General features: G+C 37.7%; 1 protein-coding gene across 2 annotated transcripts; it reads left to right on the forward strand.

Annotated features, from left to right (window-relative positions):
* The first annotated feature begins 283 nt into the window (after positions 1-283).
* LOC121322719 (2-phosphoxylose phosphatase 1-like) lies at positions 284-17,130 on the forward strand. 2 transcript variants are annotated; one of them, XM_041262961.1, is made up of 6 exons: positions 284-384; positions 4,457-4,588; positions 9,449-9,610; positions 10,525-10,651; positions 14,059-14,198; positions 15,194-17,130. In XM_041262961.1, the coding sequence occupies exons 2-6, from the start codon at positions 4,510-4,512 to the stop codon at positions 16,123-16,125; spliced, it is 1,440 nt and encodes a 479-aa protein (XP_041118895.1). In that variant the 5' UTR covers positions 284-384; positions 4,457-4,509; the 3' UTR covers positions 16,126-17,130. The 2 variants fall into 2 exon arrangements, with proteins under 2 accessions (XP_041118895.1, XP_041118896.1); XM_041262962.1 differs by having other exon boundaries at positions 9,470-9,610.
* The last annotated feature ends 942 nt before the right edge of the window (positions 17,131-18,072 follow it).

Raw genomic sequence — 18,072 nt, forward strand, 5'->3', positions numbered from 1 at the left:
TTACACATAAACTTGATTTAGTAGGGAGTATTGTAATCCCTAATTTGTTGACGAATGTAGTGAAATTAAAGTTATAGGTTTGACCTATTCTAAATACTAGCACAACTGCCGCAAGTTGCGATGGCATGCTGTATATTAGTTTTGTGAATACTGATCGTGCAACTAGCTTACTTGACTGCACTTACAGTATTTTGTCTAAAGGAGGCGCGTTGGTCCTGGAAAAAAAAAAAAAAAAAAAAAAAAAAAAAAAAAAAAAACACAGATTAGCAGCCTAGTGCACACTGCTACAGCAAACGAGCTCAACAACCAAAAAAAAAAAAAGCAGAAGCAACACCAGGCAGCCGATTCTCAACTTCTTATTTAATGTGTTCTCACTAGCAGAAGGTAAGGCTTGACGATTACACTGCCTTAAAACATTTCGTTTTTGGGTTACATATTCAAAACAAGGTCTGGTTTGTTCTCAGATTCCGTGCACCGAAATCAATGGCAATGTTTTCTCTCAGTCGCTGTAGTAGGGAGATGCGGCTTACTCAGATATGGAAATTGTTGTAGCTATAATATGCACTTACATTTCACAGTCGTGGTGTACAACGAATGATAATAGCGAGACTAAGATATCGAGTAACAAGAGGCTTTTATTCAACTCTTAGTCTTTCGCGCTGCCTTTTTGTGAAGTGGTTTTTATTGTAATGTAATAATATTAAACCGGGTTCCACTTAACATTCAGCGGTCGCTTTGTAAGTTCCAGCTTGTACAGTACGCACATAGGCTGCATTGTGCTGGAATATACCACTTAGTCGTGTTTTAAAATGGTATGTATATTTTGGTTTTGAATTAAGCTGCTCTTTAAATACTGCCTCTAAACATAATAATATCAACAAGGTGTTATTGTAATGCTCGACTTTACTGTCGTATTGCCTGGAACGACACACACACACACACACACACAGCCTGATACCGTGTAGGGCTGGTGACGAAGTAGTTACACTCCCTTCTAGCTTGAGTTGAATGGGTTTTGCTAAAGTTATTGTATTGTTGTCGTATTGCGAGGCAGATCAGAGATCTGAAGTAATGTAAACGTTTAAGAACTTGAAATTGAAGAAGCACACCGCTAACGTGAATCGTTTGACCATTTCTTGTAAATACCTGTAATGTATGAGGCGGGTATTTATTCTGTATGCATGCAAAGTCTATACAACTCCAGATTGGTTAGATTTAGGAGACTCCTGCAATCCTGTAAATCACATCTGCACAGTGTTCTGCTAATATACTGAACAGACTGGCACTAATGCTTTTGATTGTCAAGCGTTCACATAGGTGAGCACCACAAGGTTACCACAGAAAGTAAGCACAATATCCACAAGGTCTTGTCATTGGAACATATATATATATATATATATATATATATATATATATATATATATATATATATAAACACATTGGTTTTGGCACAGACAATACTGTGGTTGTGGAGTGCTACCCATTGCTTTAAAATACATGTTCTTATTAGTAATTAAAATAATTATCTCCTTGAATTGTGTAATTGCCTTAGATAACAGTGAATGTGAATGTCCCCCCGCTACATGTAACCGAACAGAGAATAGCATTCCACTGAAGAGCTCCCCTCTGTGCACTGCAATCGGAGAATAGCGTTCCACTGAAGAGCTCCCCTGTGTGCACTGCAATCAGAGAATAGCGTTCCACTGAAGAGCTCCCCTGTGTGCACTGCAATCAGAGAATAGCGTTCCACTGAAGAGCTCCCCTGTGGGCACTGCAATCAGAGAATAGCGTTCCGCTGAAGAGCTCCCCTGTGTGCACTGCAATCAGAGAATAGCGTTCCACTGAAGAGCTCCCCTGCGCTGCACTGCAATCCGAGAATAGCGTTCCACTGAAGAGCTCCCCTGTGTGCACTGCAATCAGAGAATAGCGTTCCACTGAAGAGCTCTCCTGTGTGCACTGCAATCAGAGAATAGCGTTCCACTGAAGAGCTCCCCTGTGTGCACTGCAATCAGAGAATAGCGTTCCACTGAAGAGCTCCCCTGTGTGCACTGCAATCAGAGAATAGCGTTCCACTGAAGAGCTCTCCTGTGTGCACTGCAATCAGAGAATAGCGTTCCACTGAAGAGCTCTCCTGTGTGCACTGCAATCGGAGAATAGCGTTCCACTGAAGATCCTGTGTGCACTGCAATCGGAGAATAGCGTTCCACTGAAGAGCTCCCCTGTGTGCACTGCAATCAGAGAACAGCGTTCCACTGAAGAGCTCCCCTGCCCTGCACTGCAATCGGAGAATAGCGTTCCACTGAAGAGCTCTCCTGTGTGCACTGCAATCGGAGAATAGCGTTCCACTGAAGAGCTCCCCTGTGTGCACTGCAATCAGAGAACAGCGTTCCACTGAAGAGCTCCCCTGCGCTGCACTGCAATCGGAGAATAGCGTTCCACTGAAGAGCTCTCCTGTGTGCACTGCAATGTCTGTGGATTCATGTTGTTTTCACTGTTGATGTAATTGCATTCTTTAAAATAATTCTGTCACAAAAGTTCCTATGGCTTCCCTTTAAGGATGTGTTTCTCAGTTCCGGAAAGCTAAAATAACAGGCCAAAAACAGCAACTAGTAACAGTAATTTGGGCAATTACAATGGCAGAGTCCTCCAATCATGGCCAAGCTGTTTTTCCTGTATTTTTAAGGAAAATCTATATTGACATGCTCCTTGTCTGAATTGAGGTGGAATGACCCATTTGCAACACCCTGTTCATCTTTTCATACAACATAGCCTGCCACAATAACATGTTCATCTTTTCATACAACTTAGCCTGCCACCTACATGAAATGTTTCCTGGATAGGGCATGTGAGATTAGGTATTATACAAGGGGGGGATTAAAACATTGCAGTCCTGTGTTGACAAAAGAGGAGGTGGTGCAGTACAAGAGATTTGTGATGTCATACGTTACACTTAAAGAGCAGCTGTATTAGTTCGGTCAGGTGAATAATGATCCCTGTCAGGCAGCAACCACTTGACAGCATGGCTATGGCTTTGTGAACAAACAGCAGGATAAAGGAATTCGCTCTCTAAATGTCACTGAATTGCTTGTCTGAATTTCAACACTTCTGGTTTTGAGGCAGTCTCTTGGTAAACTATGGTAGCGACTGTGTTGTTTTTAAATATGTGCCTGTTAAAAATCATCATAGGTCATTATACTTTATTATAGAACAACCCAGTCCCTTCATGATAACATATGCATGATGGGAACAATAACTGTATGCCTGTGGTGCTGTTGGAGGATTTTTGGGTATTCCTTAAATGTATATTCTAGGAGAGTAACATGAAAAGTAATGTACTACTGTACATTGTGTTATTGTTGTATCATTCAGCATGCATTCTTCTTAGCAACTTGTTTTCCCTCGACACAATTTCACCTCAATCAGCCATGTTCTGTCAGCTCCTGTTCCAATGCTGAGAGTAATCAGAAGCTTGACTGCCAACACTGGAGGCTTCTTTTCTGTCAGGACCAGATAACATAAAGTATTTTTTTTTTTTTGGAAACTGAGTTAAATATACAGCTAAAATTGCATAATCGATATGCATTCCAAGTGTACTTTTCAAGGTCGACCGTCACAATTTGTTTTATATTATTAGAAAAAGCTATCCTAGCAATATTGTAACTTGGAGAGAAGGAATTTTTGCAGGAAGCTGCACTGATATAAGCACCATAAAATAAGTCTGTGAGGTCAGACTTGGCAGTCCCACCTCACAAACTGTTGAGAAGACAAACTTTAAGTGGTTTGTTTTGAGCAGTTTTTTTTTTTTTTTTTTTTTTTTTTTCAGAAATTATTTCTACACCACAGTCTGTATGATACTGCTGTTGCAGAATATGCCCACAAACAAAATGGCCCCTCAGCATACTGTGTACGTTCTACAGAACAGCTGCTAGGTCTCCAAATTATTGCTGATGAAAATTATAGAAGTAGTTAAAACTCCATTATGTTGCCTAAACATGTAATAGATGACATCACTTATAAATAAGTAATTTGTGACAAGTATTTTAAACCAGTCTAATTATGCATTTATTGAAATTTTGTGAATAATTTAATGAATAATATGCATTTTACTGGTGATGCTTTTTGTCAAAGAGCATGTTTCAAGTAATGAGTACAATATGTAAAGCCAGCCCCTGGGAACATAAAGCACAGGGTTTCGGATTAAACATCTACTGGAGGTCTGCTATGTGGGCTATCATTTGAGGTATTCTCTGGTATGGCACACTAATTGCACGGTAGAGGTACATTGGTATGGAAACCTTATAATTTTCAAAGATGGTATTGGGTGTTTTTGTGCTGCCTCTTTGTGCATGCGTAGCCTTGTGTGTGTGTGTTTTTTAAAGAAGCCCTTGCTATCCCTTAGAGCTGTCGGTGAAGTACAGTAGTTTAATCCTTGCCTCTGTCTGTGTTTGCTTTTCAGGTGAAAAGAGTCAGCAGGTGAAACATGGCGTGCTAACAGAGACAAACGGAATAATGGTTGCTCGAAAAAGGTTTATTTTCCTGCTGGCTGTGGCAGTTCTGTTGGCAATCCTCAGCCTCAGTCTTCAATTTTGTGAGTACTTTTTATAAACCTAGCTTTTAATGTCTTAATGGTTTCCTGAGCGTTTTTTTTTTTTTTTGTGTTCAGGTTGCATAACAGTTTATGCTAGGTACCAAAACGGTGACCACATTAAACATACAAAGACATCTGGTAAAGATTATGTACTAAGTAAATACTTTTGATGTAATTAAGTAATGTTTTAAGGATTCAAACTTATGACTCTTCCTGCTTCGCTTCCTGTGATATCGGGATCAAAAAGTGCAGACATGGTCTTTCTAAAACCCTATTAGTAATGCAGGTAAACGGTTTCTTTTGGTTGGTTTTGCAGACAGTACCATACTACTACAGTAAAAGTGACCAGCTCTTATAGTATGCACTGAACTGGTAAAAACTGGTAAGTCCTTTCCTCTTATAGGAACTTGACACATACATTTACAAACCTGGATTTCTAGCAGTAATAAAGAAAACTGGTAAAATTTTCAGACTAAACATGTATTCTTTTTTTCTAAATTAGTCTTTCAAACTGGATTTCTGCAGGGTGTGTACATCCAGCATATGTAATCGAGGAATGGCAGCTACAAATCTATTGAGCTTGTAGAATGAAAGCTGTATTGGACAATCTTGTGCTACAGCAACAAGGATATTATATGCTATAACATGGAGCTGATGTGACTGGAGATAATAATTAGATTTCTTGCCTGGGACAGGAATCCATATTTTTAGGTCTCAGGCAGTTTCCCCATGTGCTCAGACGGAAAAGAAAATGCCTCTTGTCTGGCAGCGGCCTAGGGCAACCCAGCACAGAGAAGCTACATTTGAAGTAGCCAGAACTGTATACATCTCATCCGCACCATCTTGCAGTCAGTTACTGTACTGTAGAATATTATTTTGGAAATGGCAGGATTTTATTCGTGTTTGTGTGGGTTGGAGGCCAGAACATTTTGAATGTCATATAGCTGTAAATCCTTGACGACTACAGAAGGCATGGGTTCAGTCTGTTTTTATGCCTGAATGGCATTGATCACTAAATTAAGTGGGATTCTCAAAACATCAGAGTAGCACTTTCTGCATATGATACTAAGTTTGATGGTCTTTTATAAACCTAACAAATATAGGAAAGTGTTTAATGTTTTTTTTTTTTTTTTTTTTTCAGACATTTATAATTTCTAAATATAAAAAGCAAAGGTTTGGGAATGTTTATGCTTTAGTTCCAGTTTAGTGATGAGGATGATGATGGTGATGTGACATTCGTTTGCTGTGTTGCATCATTCATAATGTCTCTGATATAATTTTGCTCGCAGGGCAATGGGATTTTAATAACCTTCTCTGGTAATAGTGAAGTTATGATTCTTCTTCTTGCTGAGTCTTATATATATATATATATATATTTAATCCACTTAGAATTGTAAGCCTCCTATATATGAATGAGTAGAGGACACCTGTTTACTGTTTTTGCCCCAGACTCACATGGGACCTGATGGAGCGTGCTGGGAAATATTGAATGAGCTCTTAAGCATTGGCAATCAATGAAGACATTCACCCCACTGGTCACTGTCAGTAATTTATGCCATGCTATAAAGGTGGATGCAGGATTGTTTCTCATATCTTACCACTTATATCAAAACACTGTTATTGATGGTTATTGAGAATGTCTTAACTAGAATGCTGGTCTTTCTTACCAAAATGATGCAGCATAGCGTTTGAATCTTCATTTAAGAAAGAAGATGCATGGCTACATGATGCATCATTTTACAGTTTGTTTTTTAAAGTGGAACTAAACAGCAACACTTACAGTTGCTCCTGCCATGCACTGTATGTCTCCCTGCCTCCTGTATTTTGTTTTGTTTTGTATTGATAGTGTTGTATTGATAGTGGGGAGTAGCTTTTACAGTATTTAGATACAGTGCTAGGGAAATGTTATTTAAATGAACACTTTATGGTGTGTATTAGTTTGGCATTTTACCCCAGGTGATTAATGACACAGAATGTGGGAAATTAATAGCCAAAATTATGTAAAATGTGTAGATTTTAGAAAGAAGATTCTGCACAGTTTTTGACATTGCTTACCGTAAGCCCTTTCCAACATTCTGAAATCTGCTGTCCATCTGTTAGTTAAGAATTTTCAGTGATTTTTTACAAGCATTTTTTCTCTATGATTTATTTAATTTAAGGCCAGATTCATACTGTTGTGATTAATTTGCCTCTCTGAACCCTCATAGGTAATCCAAAGATTTTGCACTTAACAATAACACAGGGGTGGATCCCTAACATTATTCATGGATAAGGCTCCGATTTTGGCACGATCATTTTTTAGTACATTGAATGGGCAAGGTGTGGCAAAAAAAAACAAGAATTCACGGAAAGGTCATCAAATGTAGATGATGATGGCAAAATAGATGCAAGCTAAATTCACACTTTGTTAATCTGGGTGGAGTCCACATCCCAAAATAGTGTATTGAATCTCAAACCGTTGCAAAGTTGTATATAAAAAGGAGAATCATTTGAATTTAACACAGTGTGATACCTCAAATGGTAGTTCTTTTTGAAAAATATTTCTAAAGATAAGGCGCATCCTGTTGTGTGTGTGTGTGCCGTACTGCTTAGCAAGTGCAGTTGGTAGCAGTACTGCATAATGGTTTTAAACAAGGGGGTTTGCTTGAAAGATCACTCTTCTGTTGTGGATCAAGACACAACGCTCCTGCTGTCAAGTTTGTAAATAAACTGTTTACATGTGGGTATAAAACAAGGTATTTTTATTTTGGAAACTATTTATTTGCTGGGGCACTGCAGAGTTAAAGGAAAAGCTAAATCAGAATTCTATTATTCCCAAAGCCAAACTCAGGAACTTTCCTGCAGCTGCTACTCTATCAGCGGCTGAGGTGGGTTTGAATTCTTGACATGGAAAAAAGGTAAAAATCGTTGATCTGAAAAGAAGGGGATTATAGGACCAAATGTGAACCCTGTAATGCTGCAAAAATATAATAAATAAATAACAAGACTCATTTGGTCTTTAGAAAGTGTCTGAGCTGCAGATTTCATAAACCAATTGATAAAAAAATTCTCTTGCTATCTATCCACTGTGCATTTCAAGACCCAAGCTGTTGATATTTTTTTCTTTAAAAAATGTCGTATGACTGTTTCTGTGCTTTTCTTTTATGATTTTAGTAATCTGAATGAAGACCAAAAAAATTTAACAATCAGTTGAATGGATAATAGTGGTTGAACAATGAGGCTTTCCATTAATCTTAATCGCAGCAGTTACAATGTGCTGATGAATTTAATGCGCAATATTATTACCTTTCCATAGATAGTTAAAAAATAATGTATGCTGAGGAGTTCTTCCTATTTATTGACTTGAAGTGAAAGGTCTTTTTTAACTGACAAGCTGCTTCTGTGTTGTATTTTTTGTATCTGCTTCATAGCAGTCTGAGTACACTATGACATCACAATCACATTCTGTGCTTGTCAAAGATGTCGATGCGGGTTAGCATGAGAAGAAAACTTATTAAAAAGCAATTGCCTCGTTGTATTTGCCTTGCGTACAAAATGATTCAGGGAAACACCCCAAGAACAGCACAGAGATGTGCAATTGAAGCCTCTGTTTGTTTGTGGGCTCTGCCTGGGCTTCACATACTGCTCTGTTCCATATGGATGCTGTGAACCTGTGTATTGGGGATCAGCTTAACAACTACAGTATGGTTCTGTATGTGTAGCAAGTATGTGACTTGTGTGTTGAAAAGCCTGTTATACAGCCATACTGGTGGTGCAGTGTTATTGGACTTCTTAAAAATAAAAATTTAACTTTTTTTTTTTCTTTAGTGATATATTTAAAACTATAGGGTCTAACTTGTGATGTGTACAACAATGTGTACTATTTCTAAACATACTGTAGTATTTACTGTCAAATTCTGCTGACTGCCGCAGTATTGCGATGGGGTCTCCAGTGTGCAGCCAAGCACACAGTGGGGATTGGAAGGGTCCTTCATTTTCTTTTTCTTTTTCTTGCCACTAAAAAGTAAAGCAAATCCCATGCTGTGTCTGATCAAAACGCTGAACCTTTCAATTAGCAGAGTCCACATGCCAGCTTGCCAGCGATTCAGCAGAACACACGTCTGAAAGCGAGCTTGCACACCTAAAAGGAGACCTTTACATTCAGTGGATGCTGTGTATAGTACTTGCCCTTTTATCCAATTCAACCCCGATCTGTACTTCAGTGCAATGGCAGAAGCCAGTTCTTTTTTTTTCCCCACTAAGAAAACTATGAATAAATTGTTGGAAGGATGAAGCTTCCTGACCTTTTTGTTGGTTTTATCTCAATGGTTAAGAAGCCCTTGTCTATCAGTGCTGAATTTAAACATGCTCTCATCATACTAGTGTTGTTAGCGTTGTTGAGGAGATAGATCAACAGTTGTCGAGCATGTTGCCAAGAAAAATAGATGTGAAGCTGCTGTGCTCTCCGTAGAACTTTCGGAGTTCAAAAGTCTTTCGAATATCTCATACATAGAAACCAAATATATATATATATATATATATATATATATATATATATATATATATATATATATATATATATATATATATATATATATATATTGACATTGAGAAAATAGACATTCAGTGGGTGTGGGAACATACCCTGAGCAGTAAAGGGTTAAAATTGCCAATGGTAGCTGAAAACCAATTACATCATCAGCTAAAATACACTTGTTTAATGGTAGTTATGATGTTTTCATGGTAATGTGCTTGTGTGTGTGTTTTATTTAGTTTTTGAAGGGGAGTATAGACAAACAACAGAATAGACACATTTTTAGTAAGACATGAAATATATGAACATGTTGTTATTGTTTTTTTTTTTTTTTTAAATTTTAATAGTGCACTTGATCCCTACAACAGCACTAAAAGAAGATCGACAGAATGTGAAAAGCAGGAAAAGGATAATCCCAGTACCACGCACTGAGCCTCCAGTAATCGATCCAGTTTATGAAGCCTATGCATACTGTAACATCCCCAACAACACAGAGCGTGGCATGGAAGGTAAATATATAGCAATACAATTTTCACTTGCTTTCTGGGCCGGTGTGATTGATTCGGTGTTTGTTCAAACTGATAGCTGTGCTGTAGGTGTGAATAATGATAAGGATTCATGCTTTTATGCAGCGTTTAATTCTAGATGTTTAAATATGCTTATGACTGCAGTACATCTTTGCACTTGTTTACTGTTCACATAATAGGGTCTAGTATGTTTTAATTTTCTGCAGGCTTCCACATGAAACTATATATCTTAACTCACTATATATACATAGTTCCCGTCTTGCTTTAGAAAAAACACAGTTTTTAAACACACTTTAATTTAAACACAGCGTGTACTTTTTAATGTAAGATTGTTGTGCTGTTTTAGCCCCTTCCAATGCCCAATTTAAATGATCTTCCATATTCATTTTTTTCATGTTTCTGTGTTCAAAAGGATCTCTCTTTTATTGATTTTTTTTTTAACTACTGTATGATTTAAAACCTCGCCAGGATTTTTTTTTTCTTTTTTTTCACATTTAAAATAGCTTTAGTTCTTTGTCCCATTTACATTCTGCATTAAGTAGAACAGGCTATGTTTGCCCTATTTACAATCTATTCAGTAATCTATTCTCACCACTATTACAGCTGTATGGAAACAGGTTTAGCTTGAAGTAAATACCTCAATATGATTTACCTCAATCAAGTTTACAACAAACTGTTGAGTGTTAGAATCTGTCTAATATCACAGTGTCGGTTTTTTTCAAGCATGTGTGGAGGATGCACTCTGGAAATACTGTACTTAAAAAAGAAAAACACATGTATGTAATTATTGAAATACTTTCTGGCTTATCTATGTTCTAATACAATTAAGGAGGCAATCATGGTGTGTGTGTGTGTGTGCGTGTGTGTGTGCGTGTGCGTGTGTGTGTTTTTCTTAGGTCACAGTCCGCCTGATTACAAGTTATTGTCTGTCCAAGTGATGATCCGCCATGGTGACAGGTACCCGCTATACGCTATTCCTAAAACCAAGAGACCAGCTATCGACTGCACTCTGGTACCCAGCAGGTGAGTGCTCATGCAGTAATCGCTAGGGCATCACGCAATCAGAAAACAGAAAAGCAACACAGTAGATGCTGTGCTTACAGCCAAAAAGCTTGATTCACTGATTTGAAGGGTGAAGGACATCGTGTCAATACAATTTTTGAATTGGTTCCAGTAATGCGGTTCTCAAGTCAAAAGGTAGCACATGCAAGTTCTGCTGGCCACATTCTGTGCTTCATGAGTGTGGTGGGCAAATGGAAATTATCAAAGGGGAGATTTTATGCAAAGTTGAAATTAAAGCTTTGTGTTGTTGTATTCATCTGTGGATAGTGTGAATTGAATTATTGAATTATTCTGTTTCATTGAGGTCACAGACTACTTTTGCTTTTAACAAGCAGAGGCTCAAGCGTAGCTACATTCAGTATCAGTGTTCAGTGAAGTATTATGTAGTTTTATTTTGTATTTGCTATTGTGTCAATTTTCTTTCTTTTTTTTTTTTTTTGTTACAGAATTAAACCTAGGTAAATAAATAAATAGACATAAAAAATGTATTAAGATTATGAACTTTTACTGGGATCACATTAGCTCTGAGTGTGTGTGTGTGTGTGTGTGTGTGTGTGTGTGTGTGTGTGTGTGTGTGCATATTGTGCAATTTTTTTCAATGATACTTATGGTGTTTTGCCGCTGAACCGTCGACACGTAAACATAGGTATTGTGAAAAGGAATTTCAAGTCAATTTGCAGCTTCTTTGTACCAGCCACTTTTGTGTGCTCCACTACCAACTACCAGGCACTGAAAGAGATGACTGATTTAGTGCTGAAGCTACCTGTACATATCTTTGAAGCACGCATGGCTGATTGGACGTGCTTATGTCATTAACATTCTTGGCTGCTCTTCGAAGTATAGAAAGGATGCTATCAGTATTTTGTTTGAGTAAAAACAATATGAATTTAAAGCAATGCAAAGTACAGTGGTGCCAATTTATTTAGTTGTTATCTTCAAATATTTGAGAGGTCAACTTGTGGGTTAATTGTGAGTTATTAGTTTCATTAGAAATAACTAAGCAAAGCCTGCACTGCTATTCTAAAGGCTGGTGCCTGACCCTATCATTATTAAGTGGACACACTTGCAGTTGGAAATTTGTGAGAGAAACCTTATGAAAAGGCTATGATTTTGTCGGCAGGAATAGTTCTCTGGATGTCTTCCAATTTGAGCACAATGGGATTATTTTATTGTCTTGTATAATACATTTATAACATTCCTCACCCGGATGCCAAAAAGATCTACCAGACCATTTGATTAATGTCAGGCCAAAGCATATTATTAATCACTAAGCTTTGTTGAGGTTAAAAAAGATTTCAGTGTTTCATATTGGCATGAGGAATACATTTAGTGTATTTTTGAAAGTGGACGTACACACACACATGCACATTGGTGCGATACAAAAAGATAACAGAGAATACATTATGATTTCGGTAATTATCTTTAAAATGTTTTTTTCATAATAACTGGGGAAGGGGTAAGCTAACCACGGCAAAATCCCACACAGTATATAGCTGACAAAAAGTACAGCCTTAACAGTTAGAATGGAATGCAGTTTCTGCTGCGTTGGCTAGATCGTCTTGAAGTGGAATGTAAATATCTGTTATGTTTTCAGTAACGGTACTTTGAGCTTAGCTATGCTTTATACTACGTTTGGAATTCAGGATTTACAGCTTAACAAACTCTTGCTATTGAAACCCTGCAGCAGAAACCCTTGACATTTATATCCACTCTAAATATGTGTAGATTCAAAAGACGTTAGATTTTTTTTTTTTTAGAATGTTTTCTAGCAGCCCACTCGCTCATTCTTTTGCTACTTCTAAAATAATATAATGCAAGCGTTACAAAGTGTAAAACACAGAAAGTGTATTTTAATTCGACGCAGGTGGATAATATACTTTGTATATTGGTGGAGTCTTCCAGAATCCGTTCGCCCTTAGGGATATGTGGTTGAAACCGCATTCTTCCAGATGTGCAAAAAAAAAAATACTCAAGATCACCTTTTCAAACCAGGACATCTACAGAACTGCCAGTGTGAACTTTTGAATTTCACTCCTGCATCTCTGAATCCTCAATGTTAGAATTACTGCTTCAGTAATGCTGAAGTGCCAGGATTCAGAGACATGTCTAACCTCTATGAAGGCCAAATACGTGTTTTACGTGTTTTATTACTCACAGAGCAGCAAGAGGGGAAGCAAAGTGCGCTGCTGTGCCAAGAAAGTGTCAGATTGTAAACCGATTCCTGTTGGCAGCAACAGGACTGGATGAAAGCTGAATGTGTCCAATTGGGAGAACCTTTTAAAAAAAAAAAAAAAAAAAAAAGATATATATTGATATTAAGATATATATATACTGCAAAAGCATTCTTTCCTCAGTACTATCTTGTTTGTACCTCATGCTTAAAATCCTTTTTCTTGAGTATTATCAATATAACAAATCACCCTCTTTTGACCTAGAAGGGCTGTATTTTAATCAATTGTTGAAAGCTGCTTTTTTGAGAAAGTGTTTGTGCACCCTCTGGTGTTTGTCAGATAACATTACAAGCACATGTTATTTTGAACAGATTACAAAAATCACAAGTGGGCTGTGCACTGTCCCCTATGTAAAAAGGTCTGTCTGTAGTGACCACGCTAACTCCCGTAATCTCTATCCTATGCTCCAAATATCTGTAAAGACCACGAAGACTGTCACTTCAGTTAATTTTAGAATCAGACTTTTAAATAAATGTAAGGCAACTCAAAAGATAATAGTTTTGCATCACTTGCCAGGAAAAAAAGACACATGCAAACCCTTTATAAATTCACTAGAAAGAATATTTCCAGCACAATACAAATGCAACTGTTCATTTGTATATACCGTTCTTTTGGTCGTTTCATTATTTGGTAGCATACAGTGGAAGTGTCATAGATAACAAGAAAACGTTGTCATACGTATTTACTTTTTTAAAAATCAAAACCCTGGCACACTCGAGTTGCACAGCTCCTTAAAATACTTACTGCTTTGTATGAGCATAGTACATTTTTCATTGTATTTCTACTGTATTAACCGTGCATGAAGCGACACACTAGTTAGTTTTTTAAAAAATTATTATTACCTTTCTTAGCTGTCGCTACTGAAGTGAATCTGTCTGTTGCGTGGATGAAACGGTCAGCTGATGATCCCATTATATATAAAATGTTGTCTTCTTAAGGCTTTATTTCCAGACAAATATTCTGTAGACTGGTAGGCAAAACAATGTAAGCTGGTTAAAACGTGACTGTGTGCAGTGTTTGATACCACACACATTTTCAAACCTCAGCATTCATTAGAAAGTGCTACATCTTCTCATACCACCCTCCATGTTGACCTTTTTAATTTGTCCAAACAAATAATGTATTTTTGTCTTTTAGGAAACCTTCTCACCCTCGGCTGGCAGGTTTTCTAAGTCACATGTCCAAAGGGTCCAAGGGCCGCTTGGATAGCGTACTGAGAGGCCTTCCTCGCTTCCCCAGTCATCCTGTTTGTGAGATGGGAGAGCTCACACAGACAGGTACACTTCCCTTCCTCAATACAGCACAGCACAGCATATGAAAGTAAACTCGAAATTCCATGTCACGCACATCACAGTGGGATTAGGTATCGCAAAATATGACACTTATATTCTGTATAGTTTTAGTTTTCTAAGGATTTTATTTATCGTCAGTGGTTAAAAGAGAGAGATGAGACATCTGCATTATAAATGTTGGTGTCTATAAAAAGGTTGGGGGGGCAATGGTTCTTTACAGCTGAATGTCCTTCTCCTTCTCCCTTCTGATGAAAGGGTTGTATATTTCCATGCAAATGGTTTGCAAGGAGCTTGCTGACAGTGGTTTGATGAGGCAGATTAAATTTGCTGTGTCTATTAATCAATTGGATTGACTACATGTTGATTAAGCACCTGCAGCAGTTAACATCGAAACATCGAAGCCTGTAAGTCTGGCGAACTCTGTAGAGATCCATTTAGTTAACCCAAGACTTGATAGTCAATAACACAGCCTGGCAGTTTTAAAACTACAGAGATGCTATCCATTATTTTTTTAAGCACATGCCACCTGTATTCCTACAAAAGCAACAATGACTCCTGCTACCCAGCAGAGTGAGGTCTGGAATTTTAAATAGCAGGCAGAACTAAAACTTATTTACTTTCTCGCACAAAAAATTACCATCTACAGTATCTAGCACGGTCTGCTATGCTGTGGTGAAAGACTTGACTATTAGACCAACTTTATTTTTCACTACGGAAACATGTTTTCATTGTGATTGCTTCAGTATTGATCCTCATAACGCTAAACTGTCCTGTCGTATTAACTAGTCTGTTGGCTGAATCCCCAAAGCTCTTTTTTGATTTAAGATGACCAGTTTAAAATGACTGACCAAAAGCCTATACTTGTCAAGACTGCAACAGGTCTGTGTTTTATGTCCTAGAGTTTCTATATAACTGTACTGTATATATGTTGCCATGAAAGCAGAAATACATGAAGCATATTTTCTTCTTTTTGTTTGTAGGTGTTGTGCAACACCTCCATAATGGGCAGCTCTTGCGTGACACCTACATAAAGAAGCACAAACTTCTACCTGACAGCTGGACCAGCAAGCACCTGTATGTAGAATCAACTGGTAAGAGCCGGACCTTGCAGAGCGGGTTGGCTATGCTCTACAGTCTGCTGCCTGAATTTGATTGGCAGAAGATCTACATCCGCCATCAATGGAGCTCCATCTTCTGCTCTAGTAGCTGCGACTGTCCAATGAGGAACCACTACCTGGAGGAAGAACAGAGAAGGCAGTACAGCCTGCGTGTCAAGAACAGCCTCCTGGAACGGACCTATGTGGACATGGCCAAAATAGTCGGGGTACCCACGAGGCAGCTGAGGGCCTCCAACCCTATTGACTCTCTCCTGTGTCACTTCTGTCACAACATCAGCTTCCCTTGCACACAGAACGGTTGCATTAGCTTGGAACACTTCAACGTCATCAAGAGCCACCAGCTAGGTGACGAGAAGGAGAGGCATGAAACGAAAGTGTACTACAGGTACTCCCTGCTGGCCTCCCACCCTATCTTGAACCAGACTGTGACGCGCATGCAGAGAATCGTAGAGGGTCGGAGCGAGGAGGTCTTTGCCCTCTTCTCAGCCCATGACGTTACTGTAGCCCCTTTGCTAGCTGCTCTGGGGCTCTTCGAGGCCAGGTTCCCCAGATTTGCTGCTCGGATTGTCTTTGAACTGTGGCAGGCCCCCAAGGACAAAAAAAGCCTTTTTGTTCGTGTTCTTTACAATGGCGAGGATGTCACTTTCCAGACCTCCTTCTGTCAGAAACACAGCAGACATTCCAGCCAGCCTCTCTGCCCTTTCCAGAACTTCATGAATTTTGTGAAAAAGGACATGTTTGGCATCTTTAACAGCACTAATTATTATGACGCTTGCCATAGGCGGGCGTTTTAAAGAGGTGTCGCTGTAGAGTAAAACAGATGTAAAGTTGTAATACTTTATTGCAACATTGAAATTGGTCATATTGCTTTTTAGAGCTGTATTGGCCTTTTTTAATTCCTGGAAATCAAAGATGATTTATATAGCTGACCAGCAACTGGATTAAAAGATTTTAGATTATGCTACAGATACAGCATACTAAATCTTAGTCTATATCACACACTGTTTTCACTTTATTGTGTCCTGGGATGAAGTTCAGTTTTCTGGATATAAAAATCATGTTTTTGTCCGCTGTACTACAAGAAAGGGACAAGAGAATAACCAGTAATATTCACAGGCATCCCTGGAAAACTATATGGAACAGTGGAATTGGTATTTAGTATTGTGTAATGCACACTACAGTTGTACCAACCTTAAATCATCCTTTGCTATATATGTGCTGTTTTTTCTGCAGGTCTTCACATTATACTGTAATGGTATAACATGGTGTTTAGTCCATAAGCTGTAACTAATTCATGTATACCTTTATCCTCTACTAGATCTTGTAGAATCCTGGTTATTAGTACTTATTTTGTGGGTACAATCAGAGAACCACAGGATCAAGTGATGTACTAATAAAGGCCTTTTCATAAATGGGAAGTACTTTTTTAAATGTTTGGCTCTCAGTGGTTTGCAATAGAACCATAACAGGCCCAGATACCTCAATGACTGCAAGTCCTACATCTGGCTATTTAGTACACAATGTGCAACTGCTTTCTAAAACACAGAGGGAGAGTTACCGGTTTACTGGAATGTATTTATCTCAGTACTCTTACTGTACTTCTGAAATGGGTCCTTACTCCCAATGCAGTAGCTGCCCTTTTATTGGAACAGGCTTCAACCACAATTGATGTATTCAATGGGGAAGACTTTTAAAATCCTGGCTATTATGGTAAATGTAATCCTGATCTTTTTTAATTTGTAATGTTAGTGATTTCAACTGCATTCCAGCTATCTAGCCAGTGTTGTTTTTTTTTTTTTTTTTTTTTTTTTGGCAGTATAATAATTCATTTCAACACATGAAAAAAAAAATATATATATATTTGTATGAATAAAGAGCATTTGAGTTTGGAGTTCTTGGAGACTTGTTTGCTTTTATTATTTATTTTAAGTATCTTCTTAGTGCTGTGGTTTATTCTACAGTCTATACAGTATTTTATAGATAAATATGACAGTGAACTCAGTTAAGCACATTCAGTGGTACAGGGGTGTTACTTAGACATATACTTCTGTTGTAGTAATTTTACAAAGCTGGCCCAGTGCAATGACCTTCACCTCATCTCTGAGACTATTTAACATGGTGACTTCATATATGCAAAATGTTGGTGACCATGATATTGTCTTAATATCTGTTATTTTCTGGTCTTTTGTTTTTAACATGACATTTAAGTTTCGTGCATACAGAAAAAATAACACTTTCCTAATAAATAAATAATTATATTAAAAAAATGTCATTCAATATTGGACAACTTTACACCTCTGAACAGATCCATATAAAGATTCAGTTTTGTTTTGACTTTTCTCCTCTTTTAAAATGTATAATACATTAGACTGCTAGGGGGGAAAAAAGCTTTCAAGAGCCCAAACATACCTATGCATGTTTATTATGTTGTGTTTTTTTTTTACATATATTCAAAAATAAAGAAAGTGTCGCTGCAGTATTGGCTTATGCAACATTTGAAATGCATCTTTTCAGTATATGCTTTTGACATCCATTGAAGAAGAAAACCCTTTTTTTTATGTCATTATTTGGATAAATTAATATTTTATGTAGTTAATTAGCAATGGTTAGCCTGGCTTCCAAGTTAATTGAATGTGAAAGATAGAATGTGCCACACTGACTTGTAAATTGTATTTCTTTTAATGTGTTTAATTGAATTTAGGAGGTAAAAGGAAATGAAAAATACATTTTAAAAAGTTAGC

This window comes from Polyodon spathula, chromosome 11, assembly GCF_017654505.1.
Source record: "Polyodon spathula isolate WHYD16114869_AA chromosome 11, ASM1765450v1, whole genome shotgun sequence".
Lineage (NCBI taxonomy): Eukaryota > Metazoa > Chordata > Actinopteri > Acipenseriformes > Polyodontidae > Polyodon > Polyodon spathula.

Bases quoted from the DNA above. Each gene is read 5' to 3' on its own strand.
- LOC121322719 (XM_041262961.1), top strand. From the start codon at position 4,510: ATGGTTGCTCGAAAAAGGTTTATTTTCCTGCTGGCTGTGGCAGTTCTG. The intron at 10,652-14,058 runs GTGAGTGCTCAT...TTTGTCTTTTAG, and splicing joins TGCACTCTGGTACCCAGCAG to GAAACCTTCTCACCCTCGGC. The intron at 14,199-15,193 runs GTACACTTCCCT...TTTTGTTTGTAG, and splicing joins GGGAGAGCTCACACAGACAG to GTGTTGTGCAACACCTCCAT.